General features: G+C 41.2%; 1 protein-coding gene across 3 annotated transcripts in view; it reads right to left on the reverse strand.

Moving 5' to 3' along the window:
* Positions 1 to 105: 105 nt before the first annotated feature.
* shroom3 (shroom family member 3) overlaps positions 106 to 20,961 on the reverse strand; it is a 76,055-nt gene continuing 55,199 nt past the window's right edge. Inside the window, exons 6-11 of one of the 3 annotated variants that reach the window (XM_066645738.1) lie at positions 18,460 to 18,521; positions 15,215 to 15,985; positions 13,952 to 14,344; positions 10,255 to 10,348; positions 9,114 to 9,383; positions 106 to 5,729 (exon numbers count right to left, since the gene is read on the reverse strand). In XM_066645738.1, coding sequence (XP_066501835.1) covers positions 5,370 to 5,729; positions 9,114 to 9,383; positions 10,255 to 10,348; positions 13,952 to 14,344; positions 15,215 to 15,985; positions 18,460 to 18,521 — 1,950 coding nt within the window. In that variant the 3' untranslated portion in view covers positions 106 to 5,369. Of the gene's footprint in view, positions 5,730 to 9,113; positions 9,387 to 10,254; positions 10,349 to 13,951; positions 14,345 to 15,214; positions 15,986 to 18,459; positions 18,522 to 20,961 lie in introns of all 3 variants that reach the window. The other 2 variants (XM_066645736.1, XM_066645739.1) reach the window with 2 other exon arrangements.

The following is a 20,961-nucleotide window of genomic DNA, read 5'->3' on the forward strand; positions in this document are numbered from 1 at the left end:
AAGTTAAAGGAATGGTTTATTAAAGATATTAGAACTTCAAGATTGAAATGGGAGCCCTTTCACACTGTTCTTTAATGATCAGGACCCCGAGCAGGGCACCGCAAAACAGAAATGATTTGGGTGGTGGGTCATTCTTAGTGCTGCAAGTGGTACAAGTGGATCAGGCACAGCACTGTGTCCACTCACTGTCCACTCTGAGACACACCTACCTTGTTGGTGCACTTTAAAGTCAGTGACAGTAGCTCATGTGCTGCAGTTTGTGTTGGCTGTCCTCTAGTCCTTAATCAGTGGACACAGGACCCTGCCCACCGGACATTATTGGCTAGATACTTTTGGTTGGTGGACTTTTCTCAGTCCAGCTGTGATAGTGAGGGATTGAAATAACTCCAGCATCATTGCTGTGTCTGATCCAATGAAGAAGATTCTGAAAAAACACTAACTGACTAATATGCAGAGCTGATAGAACACTCATTATCCTCTTCCTATTAGAGAGCGAGAGCGAAATGTGATGGGTGTGGACGTTGTGTGCAGAGTTTAGGATAGCCGTGGATTCGTTGGAGATGAGAACATGTTTTTGTCCACTCCAAACCTCATATCTGTAGACATTATCTCCTGGTTTATTCTGGCTCTCATCTTTCCCTCTGTGTCAGGTTACAGCATCTCGGCAGGAACATGTAGGAGCACACTTCAGGTTCCAGGGCCTTTGGTTTTCTCATGGCGTGATGCAAACATCTGTCGTAAAACTTCCCCCACTGACTGCAGCCCTGACAAAGAATGTGCTTTGACCTCATTCTTTACAGAGATAACTTCATAATCTGACTAAGGCCCCGTCCACACTGATTAACTGTTAAAAACAGAGATTTTCCTCCTTCTGATTTTGACAATATCCAGATGAATATGACTGTTCAGTAAGGGGTCTTTAAGTGAAACATCAAAATACCACAAAGCATGAGAGAAACAGCTTTAATCCCAAATCACTCCATACTCACTATGTAGTGCATTACATAATTCATGAAATTACTGAACCTAGATCTTCATAGTACATTATATATTCCTAAAATAACATCATTTATATTTATTCATATGTGAGTGTCTGAAATCTAGTTATGTGTGTACACTGTAGTTTAATGACTTAAGTCTGCTATAGGGACTATATATGGAGTGAGGAGGTATTTGAATTTCAACCAGAGACAGGCACCCAATGTGACGTCAGCATTTCCAAAAAATTCAGAAACCTCTATTTTCAGTGACCTTAGTCATTGTTTTTGTGTGGATGGGAGGCCAAAATGGAGACAAACCTTGTGCACGGGGCCTATTACTACATTTCTGGACACTTATTTACACATATACAAGTCCACACCAGCACATGAATGAGCCTAAGGTCAATGCCTAGTGCCATGTTTGGGCTTGAGATCTGATCTCTGCTCTGGAGCAGAGAAATGGAGTGGTCTTTGTGATCCAGAAGTAATCCTCAAACATCCATTAACTGACCTCACTGATGTGGATGTGGCTGAAAGGCATCAAATACAAACAGCAGTTTTCCAAAAGCTAGTGTTTTATTAATTTATAAATTTTTTTGTAGCCTTCTCCGTAGTAGTTCCCTTTGTCTCAGAGGAAGTCTTAGGAGAGGTGTGTTTTCTGTGGAGTATGGTGTGCTTGAAGCTGACGGTCTGAAAAATGTGAAAGAAAGGAACAGCACATGATATGAGGGTGAAGGAATGTAAGGAACTCAGAGCATAGTGGAGCGTCCGAATGTCTAATGTGAACATCATATGTGTCCATGTGACCAGTTCAACACTTCTACTACTTTGTAGTTCTACAGTTACAGATTGTAGACAACCTGTTGCTCTGAATACATTGTTTCAACTTCTTTCACCTTTTTCTTCATTGGTCAGGACCACCACAGGGCAGGTGTGATTTTGGTGGTGGATCATTCTCAGCGCTGCAGTAGCACTGACGTGGCAGTGGTGTGTTAGTGTGTGTTGTGTTGGCGCGAATGAACCAGACACAGCAGTGTTGCTGGAATTTTTAAAACCTGTAGTGTCACTGCTGGAAAATTGTACACCCATCAAAAATATCCTATCATGATAACTGTATTTTTATTCTGACATATATTGTTCTGTTCATCCATCCATTATCTGTAACCACTTATCCAATTCAGGGTCACAGTGGGTCCAGAGCCTACCTGGAATCATTGGGTGCAAGGCAGTAGTTCACCCTGGAGGGGGCACCAGTCCTTCACAGGGCAACACACACACATTCACACCTACGGACACTTTTGAGTCGCCAATCCACCTACCGTGTGTTTTTGGACTGTGGGAGGAAACCGGAGCACCCGGAGGAAACCCACGCAGACACAGGGAGACCACACCACATTCCTCGGGAATCAAACCCACAACCTCCAGGTCCCTGGAGTTGTGTGACTGCAACAACTACCTGCTGCGCCACCGTTTGTTCTGTACATTGTTTCCTTAAATTGAGGACAGTTATTGTTCATTTTGCTGGTGGTAAAACCAGCACAGCCACTCAGAAACAAATTCCATATCCATGTCTCTTTTTAAAAAATAAAATTTATTTCTTAAAATGCAGATCTGCTTTTGTGTCTCTTTCTCAAACAGAGTAAAGCAAAGTTGGATTTGCCAAAAGACAACGACAAAAACAAAACAACAGCTGTCCACTCCAACTCAAGTCAGACTCCTAAGCTCTATCTAAAGCAAAGTTATGAATGGCATCATTCTCTGTGCCATGTGCTCCAACGGAGGCTGTGTTTAACAAACACACTGACTGCGTGAGTGTGAATGGTTAAAAGGTGATAGGTCAGAAATAAAGGTGATAAATGAACACGTAATAATCACAGGTAGGTGTATTCAGGAGGTGCACTGTGACAGAACCTAAAGAGGACAGTGGTTTTGACAGCATCAGCAGGTAAAGAGCGGGGATCATAAATCCTACTTGGGGGTTTTCGGGTTTTCCACAGAAGCGTTTCCATTTGGAAACAGTGTAAACAGTGTATCCTGTCCTTGTTTCGCTTTCTCATCAACACACTCCCTGAACTTAGCATGTTTGGACAAAGGAGCACCATTATGTTTTTGTTTTTTTTGTTTTTAAGCCAGCTGTGAGTGTAAAAATGAATTTAAGCAATGTATGCTCCATGTGTATCATGTGAGCTGATCTTTATAATATATATATATATGTATGCTCTTCTACATGTTAAAGATCTGGAGAAGTGAGCTCAGAGTATGTACACTTACATATTTAAAACATTTTCTTATATAGACTATTTATAAATAATTATTGCAGTAGCTGATGGCTGTTGCACAGACTGCATGTTTTAACTGTGTGTGTGCCCAGAAGTCTTACATGTGTCACAAAGTGCCCTACCCACAGCAGTTGTAGCAACTCTGGGCTCTGTGGCAATGATTTGAACAGTGGCTGCGACTGAAATGGATCCCTTCCCTCATCAGTGTGGTGCAACATGGACGTGAACATTTAAACCCGTTGCCATCACAACTCTCATTTGAAGCCGTAACTTTGGGTTTAATGTTTTGAATGGTGCAAGGGAACGAGGAGCATTTGATAGAACTTGACTTATTCATTCATTCATCTACTGTGACCACTTCATTCTGATCAGAATCACGCTGGGTCTGGAGCAAACCCAGAACCACTGGGCACCAGTCCTTTACAGGGCATCACAAATGCCACTTTTCCACTGCATGGTACCTACTCAGCTCAGCTTTTTTAGTTACTGCCCACATCTGGTTCCAATTGAGCTGATAAGGGACTAAAAGTGACGTGTAAACCTTGCAGACCACTCACTGGCCAAAGACATTTGTCTACATGGCAAAATGCAGACCTCCAGCACAAACTAGATATCTGTAAAATCTCCAAACTACAGTAGCGATCACATTGCTTTTATCTGACTCACAACAGCAGCTCGTAACATTGCGCCGTGGTGTTTGAAGAGGTTCAAACACTACTTTGATTGGTGGTCGACGAAAGAATCCAAAAGAGCCACAAGCTGCAACAAGGAACGGAAAAACTCCATGGATCTGTCTCAGCTGGGGCACGGAGCCGTGTTTAGTCCCAAACAATAACTACATGTGAATACATGACGAGTAAACAAAGCTTAAGGTTACCATCACAGTTGTTGTGGTTTACAGAGCCTGCGGGTCCCGTTAGAGACAGTGTTTTGCGACGTCATCGGCTACATTTCAGGGTGGTTGGGTGGGGGTGGGGGGGGCTTTATTAACTAGGGACCATGCAGTAGAAACACACCAAAATTCCCCCAGTAATTCATCCATGAGTAATACATCTACAAGCATGTACCACTGAACTGTAGGAAGAAACCTATGTAGACACAGGGAGAACACACCACACTCCTCACAGACCGTAAAAGGCATTGCAAACAGGGATCTATTTTGTTGGTGTAGCTTTTAATGTTTTGTGATTATAAAGTCAGCTAGGCCGAAATGTTGGCTTGTGAATTGTCACAGACATGGTTGAAACAAACGTAACTTTATTTGGTATTATGGTCTGTTATTAACTTTATACTGATCCGTGCGCTCCTTTTCCTTTATAGTGGTGGAGTTATTTAGGAGTCTATCTTTTCCTGATATTTGGAGTATGGATATAATTTTTGTATTATTAAGTATCTGAATCTGAATTATATTTATTTGAATAATATTTACCTGAATATATTTGAATTATTTTTATATGGTTTTCAAAGTACTTGTGAGGTGTTCAGATAAAGACCCATAAAGTCATATCCTAAAAATTTGGATCTAAAAAACAGGAAACCAGGCCGGAGTTTAACCAACCATTAGCTCCATATGTGAGGGATCCATTTTGCTCACAGCCGTTATTTAGCACGTGTTCATTTTGTGTTTATGTTGTGTTTGGGAGTTCTGTGTTCATTTGATTTATATTAAGTAGAAAACTGTATGGAGACAGTGTGGTGAGGAGGTGTTCAGAGGTGTTTGCAGGTGTTCTGTTGGATCGGAGGCACAGTGTGTCAGGTTTAGGATCATCCCATACCCATGCGTCTGTCCAAAACACAGTGTGAAGGCACGTTGGGAATCGTCCTCTTGCGTTCTGAGGTGCTGAGGATAAGCACTTCCTGACAACAGGCTACAGTCAGTAATGTTCCTTCATGTTGATGCAGAATCCTTCAATTAAGGCACTTTCCAGCACGGATGGGGGCTATGGAAAAGGACACATGTCTCTTCCTCCCTCTTCTGTCCTCTTTACTAAACCTCCCTCTCTCGTTCTCTCTGTAATTCTCTCTCAAACTGTCTTTCTCACCTACCTCTCGTCACATTCTCAAACCTTCTCAGTAGCTGAGAACAGTTATTCTGAATTGGTGGGCGGAGTCAGAGTGAGGTCACAGTGGTGGGTCGGGGTAAGTAGGCGGGGCCAGTGGGTTGTGATGTGCTGATGTCTGAGGTGGATTCGGAGTTTGTGGCATGTGGGCGGAGCTCCAAGGGCATGATTTCCTTTAATCTCAGCAGCTGCTCTTCTCCATGGCGGATGAGCTCGTCCAGGTGTCTCTGGCGGATCAGCAGTGCTGGTTTTGCACGGACAAAACGCTGGTAGTCACGCAGCTGCGGCGTGGTCAGATAACTGGACAGAAAGTCAAGCACCACACGTTCCCGCCGGTCCAGATTCTCCTTCAGCTCCCAAGCATCCTCCTGCTGACTGCACAGCTGCTTTCTCTTCTGCTGTAGAGAATCCTACAGTCACACACACAAATACACACACAGCAGAACCGTGAATCGCTGACTTTGCCATTATTTAATGGAATTTATCTGAAAATTCATCATAAAATAAAAGGTATGGCTATGGTCACAACAAAAAAAATATACATATTCTGTAAGCTTAGTTGAAGTTGTAGATCCCTGTTCATGTAAATGGAAGGCCATTAGGACCCTGCGGAGCAGTGTTTGTGGTCAGTAACAATCTAGTAAGCCTAGAAGTATTTTGCTTCTAACTCCAAAATCAGAACCAGGGGTTGGATTATTCACAAAAGCTTTCAAAAAACAAACAAACAAAAAGCTTTACAAAGTGGCTTATGAAAAACACTAAGAAGTTTATAAGAATGTTCTTAAATACAATTCCCCCCCAAAATTCTTAAAATATTTTCAAAAAAGATTGGACACTCGTCTGTAGGCCATTAGTAATGAAGCATTTCATTCTGCATTTTACAGTTTATAAATTCTTTGAGACAATCAACGCACATGTGCCTGAGAACTGAATTTCTTAAAGGGAGTGAGAGTTCTCAACACATGGTCCTTATTCTCATCCTCAGCACTTTTCAAATCAAAGTTAATTAAGCCCAGAATTACAATGACTTAACGGATTTTAATGACATGAAGACATTTGTTTACATCACATCCTGTCGAAACCTGCATTGAAATATTCGCCAAGCGCTACCTGGCGGCCATTACGTGCACAACCACTCACATAATGAAGGCTCAAACTAAAATGAATTAATTAGTTCATTTTTCTAAACTGGTTTTTCTTGTTTAGGTTTGGGGTTTAAACTAAATTCCTGTTTTTACAATTTTACAAAATATGTACTTTAATCATCATTAAACTTTAAACATTAATCAGCAAACTACTGAAATCCCAGGTTTAATATTTTTTAAGGTGGATTGTTGTGTGGGTTATAGATTGACATTCTGTCTAGCCTGATTTGGACAGAATCAAAACCTCATATGAAACACCTCATTTTAAGATGTCAGTCTGTAGATGGGGAATGTCTTTACATGTCTTAGGTTGTCTCAGAAATGTACAGACAAATGATAATGTCTTTGTTTGGAATATGGAGCAGGAAGTCTCTGCAGTTTCCTGCCAGTGTTTTTTTCCTCAGGATGAAAGAGGAACAGACGGTGATCTGATAAGAAGAGCTAACTGAAATGCTCATATTAAAGCATGAAGCTAGGTGTTAAATATCTAGACATCTTTTTTTTTTTTTACTCAAGAACCAAAGTCCATTTTCAGTCCAACTTTACACACTACTTCCCTCTATTTAAAAAACACCTCCTTATAGAAGGGAACATAAAAACATCTACAACATGTATTCATTAATTTTTACTTACTACTCTAATTCTAAAGTGCCTGCCCTTGATGTCAGGAGCACTACAAAATTAACACCTTGTATCCCATGTTTTCTGACTTACTGGGCGGTCTTGTTTCACATTGTGTGGGTTGGTGGGATCTAGATGCCCACATTAATGTAAGAATGCACTGAACAAGTGATTTATACAATATGACCTCTTTAAATTTGATTCCACTGAGGCTTATCAGGTTTTCAGCTCTATTAATCGGAAAGATTAGTGCTAGTCGAATTTGACCATTACTGACGTGAGTAATAAGGGTTTTACAGGTTTCAGGAAAGCCAGCTAACAATGACAGTGCACATATTTATAAGAGACAATGACTCTGGGTGCGAGTGGTTGTGCTGGTGGGTGTTCTCAGTGTTCTCCAATTCCTTTAGGATTATGCAAATGTCCCGAAACTCACAAGCACATTATGAATCATCCAGATTAGGTCTGACACCAGTGTGACCCCTGATTCTTTCTAAACACATTTGTTTGTTTGTTCGTTCATTCATCCATCTTCTATAGCCAGTTCATCCTGATGTGTCCACAGCCTTCCCAGAATCATTGGGCATGAGGCAGGATCACACCCTGGACAGGGCACCAATCCATGCCAGGGCATCACACATTCACCCAGTCACTCGCACACTCACAGCTATTGACAGTTTCACAAAATCACACTATCACGCTCTCTCACACACCTGTGGACAAATACGCACAACTTCAACTGTGCCTTAAGGTTAGAGAAACAAGTGGTTCAATTCCCAGAACCAGCAGGGTAAAGATTAATCCATGGCTAAGGTGCCCTTAAGTGGGGCGTCTAGGCCCCAAACTGGTCCCCAAGGTTGTTGTCTGTTGCTCCGGTTATGTGTGTGTGTTCAATGCTCCTAGTGTGTGTGAAGAATTGCTCATTTACATTTTAAAATGATAAAAATAAATATCCATATTGTGATAATAGACATATTCTGACTTGTTTATGTAATGACATTGTTAAGTCACTGATATTATGGGCTATATTCGAGTCCTTTAGGCACAGCAGCAGGTGTAATGTAATGTAATTATGGAGAGGGAGAGTTGCGTGGAGGTGATTTGGTTACAAAATATAATATGTATAAAAATGTGTACAAAATATGTAAGATTTTCAAGAGGCCTGTATTATTTTATTTTTAAAATAATAATTATCATTATTTTATACATAATCAGAAGTTTGGCAACTTGGTATCTATTGTTTAAAAATAACCAAATATTTACAGATGTATTTTTATGTTTCTACTAAAATTGTGACAGTCACATTTATACTAAAATATAATTGAAGCATTTCTTTTTTGTTGCAATATTATGTTTGTTTGATTCATTCATCCATCCATTATCTGTAACCCTTATCCAATTCAGGGTCGCGGTGGGTCCAGAGCCTACCTGGAATCATTGGGCGCAAGGCGGGAATACACCCTGGAGGGGGCGCCAGTCCTTCACAGGGCAAAACAGACACACATTCACTCACACTTTTGAGTCGCCAAGCCACCTACCAACGTGTGTTTTTGGACTGTGGGAGGAAACCGGAGCACCCGGAGGAAACCCACGCGGACACAGGGAGAACACACCAACTCCTCACAGACAGTCACCCACAGCAGGAATCAAACCCACAACCTCCAGGTCCCTGGAGCTGTGTGACACTACCTGCTGCGCCACTGTGCCGCCCAATATTATGTTTCTAAATGTATAAATATTTTTAATGTAATATGTTTCACAGTTGCCAAAAATATAATTATCGGTAAGATATCCTGAAATATTCTTCTATTATTTTAGGGCCATATCGCCCACCCTTACTGGACGCCATCAAATCAAACATTTAATGTAAATCCTTTCCAGAAGAACAGAGGAAGTTAGGGCAGCAAAGAAGGACGTATTCCTGGTTACTGCTCTTTATTTCAGAAGAAATGTAGGTTGATCTCATTTCTGTGTGTTTTTTTGAGCTTGTGTGTGTGTGTGTGTGTGTGAGTATAATATATCCCTCACCCTCTCCTCAGTGCTGTCCTCATCCAAGCAGTTGAGGGCGTGCTCCACTCGGGCCAACCGCCCACTCAGAGACAGCAGCAGGTTGACGATTTTCTCCAAGTCTCCGATGAACATGCGGTACTTCTCCCTTTCGTTAGGTTTGCATCGTTCCTGCACCAATGCCTCTGTGCTGCACCCAAGAGAAGTGTAGTGCTTTTGCTCCTCCACCAGGCTTGCCCTCTCCTCACGCAGCCCTGTCACACTCACGACCAGAGCCTGCAACAACTCCTCCTGCTGGACACCATAACACACTGCATTTAGAACAGGACACAGATGACGCCAGTTTACAGACTATTGCACTGCATACTTTTCAGCCCACTTTCACCATGTTTTCCAGGGATGAGGACCCTGACATGACCGCCACATTTGGGGTAGTGTCATTCTCAGTGTTGCAGTGACACTCATGTAGTTGTGGTGTGTTAATATGTGTTGCGCTGGTACTAGCGGATCAGACACAGCAGTGATGCTAGAATTTTTAAATGTGTCAGCATGGGCGGTTCTTTCATTGGGGCAATGAGAAGATTCAATGCTTAAAGGGAAAGGAGGGAAATTCTACCACAGCATTAACCCAAGTCTCTGTATTAACCAAGCTCTGCCAGACAGTTTGTCCTGCCTCTGAGTATCGCAGTCCAATCTGCGTTAGGATTTGCTCTGTACAGTATGGCCTCTATTTGGGTGATTTCAACATGGTGGCGAATCTAGTAGTTACTGGTAATTTATACAATGCAAAGTGTTAGTGGTCTAGATGGCTAACACTTAATTGACCCAACGAACAAGCCCATGAGATTTTGCCAGAGCCAGCCACTGCCCCTCTGTGTCACTTCTGCACTGAAAATAGTCCACCTGTGTGCACTGATGAAAGACTAAAGGACAACCAACACAAACTGTGCAACAACTCATGAGTAATGTCTTTGGCTTTACATCAACAAGGTGGACGAACAATGTAGGATTGTCTAATTGAGTGGGCAATGAGTGGGCATAGTGGTTTTATATCTTCACTAGGGCCAAGCATAGTCAGGAGGCTTTTGTCTTGTAAACATTGGTGGAGTAAAATATTTCATATATGTTATTATACGTCATGGAGAATGGACGTGAATCTGACCTTCTTTCGGTTATGATCTGATTCTTCCTCATCCAGATCCGTCTCCATTCCTCCTTTCTCTGGAGTGTTCACTACCCCCACCACATCAGAAGCCCTGCATGAGGCAACACAACACACAGAGAAACACAGAAACCAGTAGTTAATGCTCTGCTGGGAATGTGTGATGTTCTCGGGTGACATTTCAGTGAATTTACTGTGTGAAATTCCCCATCAAATTAAAAGCTGTTTGTCATTTTGACTGACTGACTGGCCTAGACCTTAGAGAGGAAAGGCAGACACATATATACACACAAACCCAGACGTGAATGAGAGAGAGAACCCTGTAACAAACTACATTCCACCCAAGAAGCAGGGCGTGAGTAATTGTCCTGCTCATGCACGCCTCAATAGAAACAATGTCAATAATGACGTAAAGCCAACACTGAGAGAACGGCTAGTGTTTCTGCCTCTGTGCATCACACACGATTTAACCAACACAAGCACATCAGAGCGTATGGAGATTACTCAAGAGTTTTACCATAAAAATTGTATAATTGTCACACTTAGCCTTTGCCTGGTGATGATTAACCCAGTTACAAAAGTTAGTTAACCCAGTTAGTTTATGATTATTAGTTTATCATTGAAAACAGTCATGTCAATGTTTCACTGATCTTAGTTGTAAACAGCAGAGGTAGATTTATTAATATTGGATCATTAGTATGTTTGGTTTTCTGCCAGTTGAGTAAGTTCTGGTCCTTCAGCTCTAGAGGGCAGTATTAGCTTGTTCTTGGAGAAACTGGTGCAGCTATGTTTGGGCACACAACGGAAAAACAGCCTGTTGATTATTTTATTATTATTATTATTTAAAATTTGAATTTATTTATTTTGTGGGAACATGGGAATGCCTCATCTACAAGGAACATGGCATACGTTAAATTTAACAAAATCAAGACTAAATTTTAACATTAAAATAAATTAAAAACAATTTTAAATAAAAAGTTAAACTAGAGCCTGCTTTTCTCTTAATTTATCGTGTTTTTATTTACACATTTTCTTTTCAGTTTTCTTATTTTTATTTTTTTGTTCCAGTTACTCTTCCAACTCTAGTGAAAAGGCCATACTGCCTTAGTTCAGTGAAGCCATTAAGTGGATCTGCTGTGCACATTTATTGCTGTGAATGTCTGAAAAAAAGTCCTTAATGAACATAATTATTCATTCATTATCTGTAACCACTTATCCAATTCAGGGTCGCAGTGGGTCCAAAGCCTACCTGGAATCATTGGGCGCAAGGCAGGAATACACACACACCTACGGACACTTTTGAGTCACCAATCCACCTACCAACATGGTGTTTTTGGACTGTGGGAGGAAACCCACACAGACACAGGGAGAACACACCAACTCCTCACAGACAGTCACCCGGAGCGGGAATCGAACCCACAACCTCCAGGTTCCTGGAGCTGTGTGACTGCAACACTACCTGCTGCACCACCATGCTGCCCGACCTAATTATTTATTCCCATTAATCTATCTGAGAGTGATGATCCTGTCCGGGTCTAGACTAAGGTCTGTCATTTGGTGATGCATGCTCTACAAAGTTTGTGAATATATTTCTACCTTAAAGATAGACTTGTAATGGGCTGGCAATTCATCCGAGGTGTGTTCCTACTTAGTGTCCTGTGATTCTGGGTGGGCTCAGTACACACCGTAACCATAAGTGTTTACAGAAAATGAATGAATGAATGAATGAAAAAAAGGGGTCCCAGTATTTTAATATACATCCCAATCAGAGCTAGAACAATCACACAGCAGAGATGAAAGATATGAAAATATAGCAACCTAGAAATGGAAATGAATGATCTTACTAGTCTTTTGCTTTCTGAAACCAGTTTTCTGAAAAACACCCCAGAAAGCAACCATATTTGAGATTAATCTCTCAGTTTTGAAATTTACAGCATTTACGGCAGGTGTTGTGTGGGCCAAACATTGGCCTACGTACGTTTGGTCCACAACACAGTTCATACCTGGCCCGAATAGGCAGCCAGGCTCACCCTGAATTAGTGCCATCATTCAAGGTCAAATGTAAGCCATAAAAGCACTGAAGATGTACCAATTATGGGCCAAACATTCAACGCTATCTGAAAAAACAATGCTACATAAAAGCTGTGTTCAAATCTATGGATGTTTTTTACTGTCGCTTTAATGTTTTGAATTCAAGTTTGAGTCAAAAACAAAGTCTTCATCACACCGAATGCTGAAGATACCCATGTACAGGTACAACTCAGAACACTGCCTGCCTCTCACCATGACACTGGTGAAAAGTCACATAACGCAGCAGCTCCAAAATAAGAGGCCTTGTGTTAATTTTTTGTTGCGTATCGTATTCCCCAGTGGCCTCGTGTCGCTGTTAATCTGTACGGCTCCTGCTGACAGAAAGGCTTGTTGTGATAACACACAGCTAAAGCAATAATCTGAGTGCTAATGACATCAGCTTCAACAAAGAGCTGCAGTGTTTACTGTCCCTGTGGGTTCAGAATCACCCACATCACTGAGTTACATAACACTCACAGAGCCTCTCCTTCCTCAGAGCCACCCCCCTTCCCCTACTCTCTCACTCTCTTTCTTTAAGCTCTCTCTCTCACTGCAGACATTATGTCAGAATTGATCAAGGCAGTCTGTAATATATTATTTTTAAAGATGTCACCCATTTGATATTAGGCATAAGGATGAATATCAGAGGGAAAATATTGTAATTATAACATTATATTTATAGCTGTATAGTTATAATTGTAAATAAGTAGTTTATAATGTATTTCAAAACTTGGATCAGAAAGGATAGAGCAGTATCATTCATTCACTCATTGTCCGTAACTGCTCATCAAGTTCAGGGTCACGGTGGGTCCGGAGCCCACCTGGAAACACTGGGCGCAAGGCAGGAACATGCCCTGGAGTGGGCACAAGTCTTTTAAAGTCTTTTAAACCTATGGACAATTTTGAGTCGCCAATCCACCAACTAACCTGTGCTTTTGGACTGTGGAAGGAAACTGGAGCACCTGGAGGAAACTCACACTGACACGGGGGGAAAACACCAAACTCCTCACAGACAGTCACCCAGAGCTGGGCTTGAATCCACAACCCCAGGCGCCTGGAACACTGTGAAAGTAGCTCTACCTGTTGACTAATGACTAATAATATAATATAATATACAATAAATTACACACTAATTTTTAAGTTGCACTCTCAGTCCATTAGTGTATTCATTCTTTTTTTATTCTTTTGTCTTATGTAAGCAGTTTGTCCAGATCAGGGTCTCTCGGAGGGTCTGGAGCCTTTCTGGATAATTGGTCCTACGCGTCCTAGACAGAGCACTATTTCACAGGGTTTTTTTTAAAGTCTTTTTTAATTGAATGAATGGCAAGGGTGGCACGGTGGCGCAGCAGGTAGAGTTGTAGTTACACAGCTCCAGGGACCTGGAGGTTGTGGGTTTGAGTCCTGCTCTGGGTGACTGTCTGTGAGGAGTTTAGTCGCTGTTTATTTACTCATTTACAGACATTAGGATTCCTCAAACACATTAAACCAATTTTGAGCAGGCAAACACACTGGAGAACAGCAAATGGTGAGAAAATATCCTCAGAATAAAAAAAAAAAAAGTTATTTTAGATTAAAATCATGAAGGTATGAGGCCAAATAAATTAGTGGTGGACACCATGGTCCTTACCTGTCACCTGGACCACTGTAGCTGCTTCTTACAAGTTGCTGTGGCAATGCTGACTGAGAAGGGAAGATGTTCTCCAACAGGTCCAGTGTACTGGTGCTTGACCAGGCATCTAGGAGTGGAGCTAGATCCTCATCTCTATGCACTAGCTCTCGGGCCAGAGCCTCCACTTTCACCTCCGCCGCTGAGCGCTCTCTTCTGGCAAGTGGGGGAGACTCGAGACCCAGGATCTCTGAGGCCTCCTCTTTCTCCTCGGAACTGCCTTCAGGGTGGTGGACAGCAGGCTCAGCTTCTGAGGTCGAACCACCTCTGAATAAGGCTGTAGTAGGGTCGAAGGACACTGGGGCTGAGGACAGGTCATTCGGTAGTCCACCTCTCTCTTGAAGGTCAGAGACACTGGAATGGAAACATGCAACCTGCAGTCATCAGTTTATCTGCATCTGAACAAATGATCTCTGCTGCTAGAGAGCTGAACCTTCTCAAAACTTTCTTGCACAAACACAGGAATTGAAATAAGTAGTTGAGGAAAGTTGTTTTGCCCACACACATTGCAGTATCGTAGTGTGCTCTCACAGACTGTTTGGCCAGAAAATATTTACAGAGGAAACTTTCAGAAAGTGGTGGGGACAATATCGGCCATTTTAGAATGTGATGGGGACTGATAACGCTGATTTCACATCAGAAATGGTGCACAAGGAGTGTCAGAAACATTCCATGATGTTTGCTATTCTGTTTGCCCTGCATTTTCCAGTGATAATACCATCTACAAAAGTCTTTATTACTTTATTAGCCTTTATTAGTACATTGCTTTAATAATCGTTATACTGACTAATATTAAACACAGCTTTAAGTAATGAAAACATGCAAAAATAAAATCTGACTAAAATCAGCCACATCAGGCTATTGGTCTCTACTTGTACAGGATCAGGGTTAAACTCTTGAAATGCTGTTACAGCTTAAAATATTGCTGTCTGTTGACATGTTTATTGGCTTAGATTGTACTTTCAGCAAGATTACTGACTTCTTCACAGAGATTGCGTGTGCAGCATGTGTCAAATATAGATCCAAAACATATTTTATGCACGTAATTTATGCATTACTACTCCTTTTGCCTTGTGATATCTACATTCATTAATATAGTAGTGTATTAATATAACAATGCTGCCTGTTTTTAAAATTAGCTCAACTCATTGGCTATCATCTCCAAACATAAATCCAGTGCTTAAATGTAAATATAATATAGAGTATATTTGCATGTTCAGCTACCTGCTCAGCATCAGTTCCTGAGGTGGAGCAATGTCCTCCATTGTTTGCAGTGTGAGAGGCGGAAAGGGAAAAGGGAGGTCTTCTGTGATGTCCGTCTCTCTGACTGGCAGCTGGGTTGGTGGTGGTGGCGGTGGTGGTGGTGGTAGAGGGGGAGAGGGTGGGGCTAAAAATACCTCATCATCCTCCTGAGACACAGAAGGGGTTGGAGTAAAATGGAGATTGGACTCTGAGATCCGTAGTGAATAGAGGGGCTTGTTTGAAGAGCTGAGCATTTTGGGAGAGGTGGGACTTTTAGGTGAGGTGGGTGGTCCAGACTGAGATGACCTGGGAGGTGGATCAGAGAAGAAAGGTGCATGTGACGCACTGACCTCTAGGTGTGGAGGCATAAGATCAGAAGTTATCTTTGGTGCTGTGGTCTTCTGGGGGTCAGAGAGGTCACTGGATGTGTTAACATCATCACAATGTTGTGCCATTTCTGCGGTTCCGAACAAGCTCTCGTGATCTGTGCCTGGGAAAGTAATAGTGTCCAGGTTTGGCTGGCATTGTGGTTCACCGGTAAGATGGGAACCTGGAGGAGAAAATGGACACGGGAGTCCCACAGAAGCAGCCAGGCCGGTGGCGCTGTGTGCCCGGGGCCGGTCCGAATTCCTCTGCCTCTCCCTTCTTATCACAGGAGTGTTCATCTGACTCGGACCCGGGTTCAGCAAGTAGGTCCGTTCCACAGATACCGAGCCTAATGACGATCTCTCAGGTGCTGCATTCCCCAGTGCCCTGCTCCATTCAAACACATCAGAGTCAAAACTGGCTGCATGTTATCAGTGTCTACAAACATTCCTTGTTCATATTCACTCAAAGCCAAAGATGATCTGCTGGATTTTGCCAACTCAAAATTCTTTCACATGACAACACAAGATCCAAAATAGCAACAGGGCCCTGTTTTCAGCTAAAAAGGCCCTGACCAATTAAGGCAGAGGGAAGGTCAGGATTGCCATAAAAGTCACTAGGTTTTAAAGAGTTTCCAGCTGCCTGCTTACATTTTGTAATGAACAGATCTGACACACGGTCTCCCAGGATTTCTCCATTGTCTGTTTGTTTATTTTGTGTTAAAAATCCAGAATATCCCGGTTAAAATATTCTAATCAAACCTGTGGCTAAAGTTACAGGTAGAGGACTAGGACAACTGATTCAGCCCAAACCTCTTTTTACACTCATTGACCATTTTATCAGCTCCACAGATCATATACTCCTCCAATTCCAATGAAGTTGGGACGTTATGTAAAACATAATTAAAAACAGAATAAGATGATTTGCAAATCCTTTTCATCCTATATTCAATTGAATACACTACAAAGACAAGATAATTAATGTTCAAACTGATAAACTTTATTGTTGTTTTGTGAATATTCACTCATTTTGAATTTGAGGCCTGCAACACGTACCAAAAAAGTTGGGACAGGTGCATGTTTACCACTCTGTTACATCACCTTTCCATTTAACAACACTCAGTAAGCATTTGGGAACTGAGGACACTTATTGTTGAAGCTTTGTAGGTGGAATTCTTTCCCTTTCGTGCTTGATGTACAACTTCAGTTGCTGAACAGTCTGAGGTCTCTGTTGTCGTATTATTAATGCGCCACACCTTTTCAATGGGAGACAGGTCTGGACTGCAGGCAGGCCAGTCTAGTACCCGCACTATTTTACTACGAAGCCATGCTGTTGTAACACATGCAGAATGTGGCTTGGCATTGTCTTGCTGAAACAAGCTGAAAAAAGACGTTGCTTGGATGGCAGCATATGTTGCTCTAAAACCTGTATGTACCTTTCAGAATTAGTTGTACCTTCACAGATGTGCAAGTTACCCATGCCATGGCCACTAACACACCCCCATACCAGCCAGATATGGGCTTTTCAATAACTGGCTTCTGATAACAATCCGAACAGTCCTTTTCCTCTTTGGTCCAGAGTACACAACGTCCAAGATTTCCAAAAACAATTTGAAATGTGGACTTGTCAGACAACAGGACACATTTCCATTTTGCGTCAGTCCATCACAGATGAGCTTGGGCCCAGAGAAGCCGGTGGTGTTTCTGGATGTTGCTGATATATGGCTTTCGCTTGCGTGGTATAGCTTTAACTTGCACTTGTAGATAGAGCAACGAACTGTGTTCACTGACAATGGTTTTCTGAGGTGTTCCTGAGCCCATGTGGTAATATCCGTTACAGAATGATGTTTTTAATGCAGTGCCGCCTGAAAGATCGGGCGAAGGTCACAGGATTTCAGTGTTGGTTTTTTTGGGCTTGCCGCTTACTTGCAGAGATTTCTCCAGATTCTCTGAATCTTTTGATGATATTATGGATAGTAGATGATGAAATCCCTAAATTCCTTGGAATTGTACATTGAGAAACGTTGTTCTTTAACTGTTGGACAATATGCTCACGCAGTTGTTCACAAAGTGGTGAACCTCACCCCATCCTTGCTTATGAAAACAGAGCCCTTCAGAGATGCTCCCTTTATACCCAATCATGACAATCACCTGTTCACCTGTGGAAAGTCCCAAACAGGTGTTTTTTGAGCATTCCTCAAATTTTCCCAGTCTTTTGTTGCCCCTGTCCCAACTCTTTTGGAACCTACTGCAGGCCTCAAATTCAAAATGAGTGAATATTTGCAAAAAAACAAAGTTGATCTGTTTGAACTTTAAATATCTTGTCTTTGTAGTGTATTCAATTGAATATAGATTGAAACGTATTTGCAAATCATCATATTCTGTTTTTATTTATGTTTTACACAACTTCTCAATTTCATTGGAATTGGAGTTGTAGGTGCACTGAGTACTCTGATTTGTTGCTGTACATACTTCATTAACCCCATGTTCTTCAATGGTCAGGACCCACACAGTGCAGGTGTGGTGGTGTATGTTGCGCTGGTACGAGTGGACCAGACACAGCAGTGTTGCTGAAGTTCTTGAACTTCTCAATATCATTGCTGGACTGAGAATGGGTCCTGACCATTGAAGAACAGGGCTAAGTGCACTTGTATTATTAGTGGAGCGTATGGACAGTGAGTGTAGAACAAGGTAATATTCATGTTTTCGCTGGTCATATTATTATATAAATACACACTAGTAACAAGGCAAATAAGTGTAACACGGTACTAAGAAAATCGGTGTTTTTATGGGTTCTGAGAAGCTGTGGGTTGGAGGACACTGGGTCATTGGTCATTATAAAACAAAAGTGCTCACACGCACCTGTTTGCAGGCGGCTCTTTAGAGACGATTCCAAACAAGCTGAGGTCTCCAGCCAAGAAATCCTACAAGCAGGAAAAAAATATATAATAGTTACAGTGGAACAGTACCAGCAACAGGGAAATGAATCAGAGCACAGGAAGTTAACCATTATTCTGTAATTACAGCAGGGGCAGGAGCGTTCGCAGTCCAGGGGCCCCGCTATGTGGAGCATATCATGTTAATTTTTGATCTCAGAGGCATGCCACGATTCCTTAATCACCCAACCATCGTTAATGAGAAATATTTAATACACTCAAATGGTCAGCTATTACGCGGAAACGCAGCTCTGCTGTGGTGGTCAGCTGTGTGATTTAGTTGTGCTGAAAAGTCTTGTTCTCCATTTAGCCTTGTTGATCTACTCATGGCCCTTTTGTTGATATTGTTCTTCTATTTGAAACCAAAACATTTCCTTAATGTAGTTGCTGCTCAGTTCTGATAAACACATACCGATTTAGCTCAAAATATTTTTGTGAAAAGGTCATATATTTGTAATAAAAAAACACATGCATTAAAAAGATTTTGATCGATTCTGTCACAATTCAGCTTCTCTGAACATCATGGATGTCATCAGTGCTTTAAGAACAATAAAAACTGCACTATATAGTATAATACTAAATACTTAATACATTGATCTTTACTTAGCGCTTTCCAGAGAGCAGACACATTTGGGCCTAATTTTGGCACTTATAGCTCAGTTATCGCACTGGAAAACTTTGTGCAGGCCAAAGTTGGGCCAAATGTTCATTGCTATCTGGGCTCATTCTGTTCAGGGTCACAGAGTGTCCAGAGTCTGTACACAATCACCGGGTGTTAATTTCATTAATTATAAGGAAAAACCTTCGTTGACAACCAATTTTCACATAGAAAACTAAAGAGAAACATGAAAGACAAAAAAATCACAAGTAAATAAAAAATGTTGTCTGTTTGCTGTTGTCAGGGCAATGAGAGCGGCTGGGCAGAATAGTAAAGAGGAGTCAACTACCAAAGAATTGATTTTTCGAGTGTCTGGGAGGTGCTCGTAACAATTGTTGGCCAATGATTCATTGAGTTGAATCTATTGGAGGCCACTCAGGCCCCATCCACATGGATATTTGAGGAAATGTTGACATCACTCTGTGCATTTATGGCTGAAATGCAAATAACTCTTCCCTCCCTACATAGTGAAGTACATTAAACAGTCATTAAACAACAATTTGCATGCAAATAGCACTAGATGTAAGATTCCCACATATGAATAAACATAAATAATGCTGTATTAAAAATATATAATGCACTATTAAGTTCTAGATTCAGTAATTAATTACTTGTGTAGTACACTACATAGTATGGAGTATGGAGTGATTTGGGATTAACACCTTTTTTAGGGATTAACCTCTCATGCGTTGTGGTGTTCTGATACCTCTATTTAAGAGGGGATATGGCCCCCTACTGTTCTTAAAAATAAATAGATCCGTGCGGACGAGGCCTCAGTCAATGTATTTAAAAAAGTGTTTATGTACCTTCTATAGTTTTGGATGTTAACATGTTTATTAATGTAGCGGCATTTTTAAGCTATTATTTATAACAATTAGTAATGAAAATTCTGCTTTTTTTTAATTTATTGAACTAAAATGAAACAAAATGTTTTAGTTTTTGTCAACTAAAAATAGATATACAAGAAAATAATTAAATGACTAAAATGAGACTAAAACTATTACACATTAGAGTCAAAAGACTACGACTAATACTAAATCTAAATCAGATGAGAACACTGGGGCAAAGCCGGAATAGAAGCTGAACAGAGAGCCAGGCCATGACATATTCACCTAGTCACTCACACACTCACACTTGTGGACAGTTTCACACAGCCCCTCAGTCAATCACTCACACAGTCAAATTGTGGATAGTTTCAGACACTCGCCCAGTCACTCACAAATTCATACTTGTGGACAACATCAGACAGCCACTCGACCTAAAAAACATGTGTTTCGAATATGGGAGGAAACGGGAGCGCCCAGAAGAGACCCACATGCACACATGAGGAGAACACACCAGTTTTTACAGAGTGAAGAGAGGATCCACTGAGCCGCTTTGTACTTGTTTACAATAAAACTATTTTTTTTCAATTGTTGTAGAACATGTCATCACACATACAATACTGCGCAAATGTTCTAGGCACCAGAGATGATGAGATTTAAAAAGATATTTATCTGCACAGTAAGTGTTTATTTGCTAAAACCAAACAAACAAACAACAAACAACGTCCAACATTAGAATAAAACTAAATAACATTATTCCAGTAAGTGTGATATTCTATGTGTGAATGTGTTGGTTTAAAGTTTTCCAAATCTCTCCTCGTGGCTGTCCGTATTATTTGAGGTTATCATCCAATACCTAGTTTTAACGGTTAAAGAATAATGATTTTAAATAATGTGTGCTGTTGATTTCACAAATTCATGCAATCAAGAAGAATCTGAAAACTCA

Source organism: Hoplias malabaricus, chromosome 15, assembly GCF_029633855.1.
Source record: "Hoplias malabaricus isolate fHopMal1 chromosome 15, fHopMal1.hap1, whole genome shotgun sequence".
Lineage (NCBI taxonomy): Eukaryota > Metazoa > Chordata > Actinopteri > Characiformes > Erythrinidae > Hoplias > Hoplias malabaricus.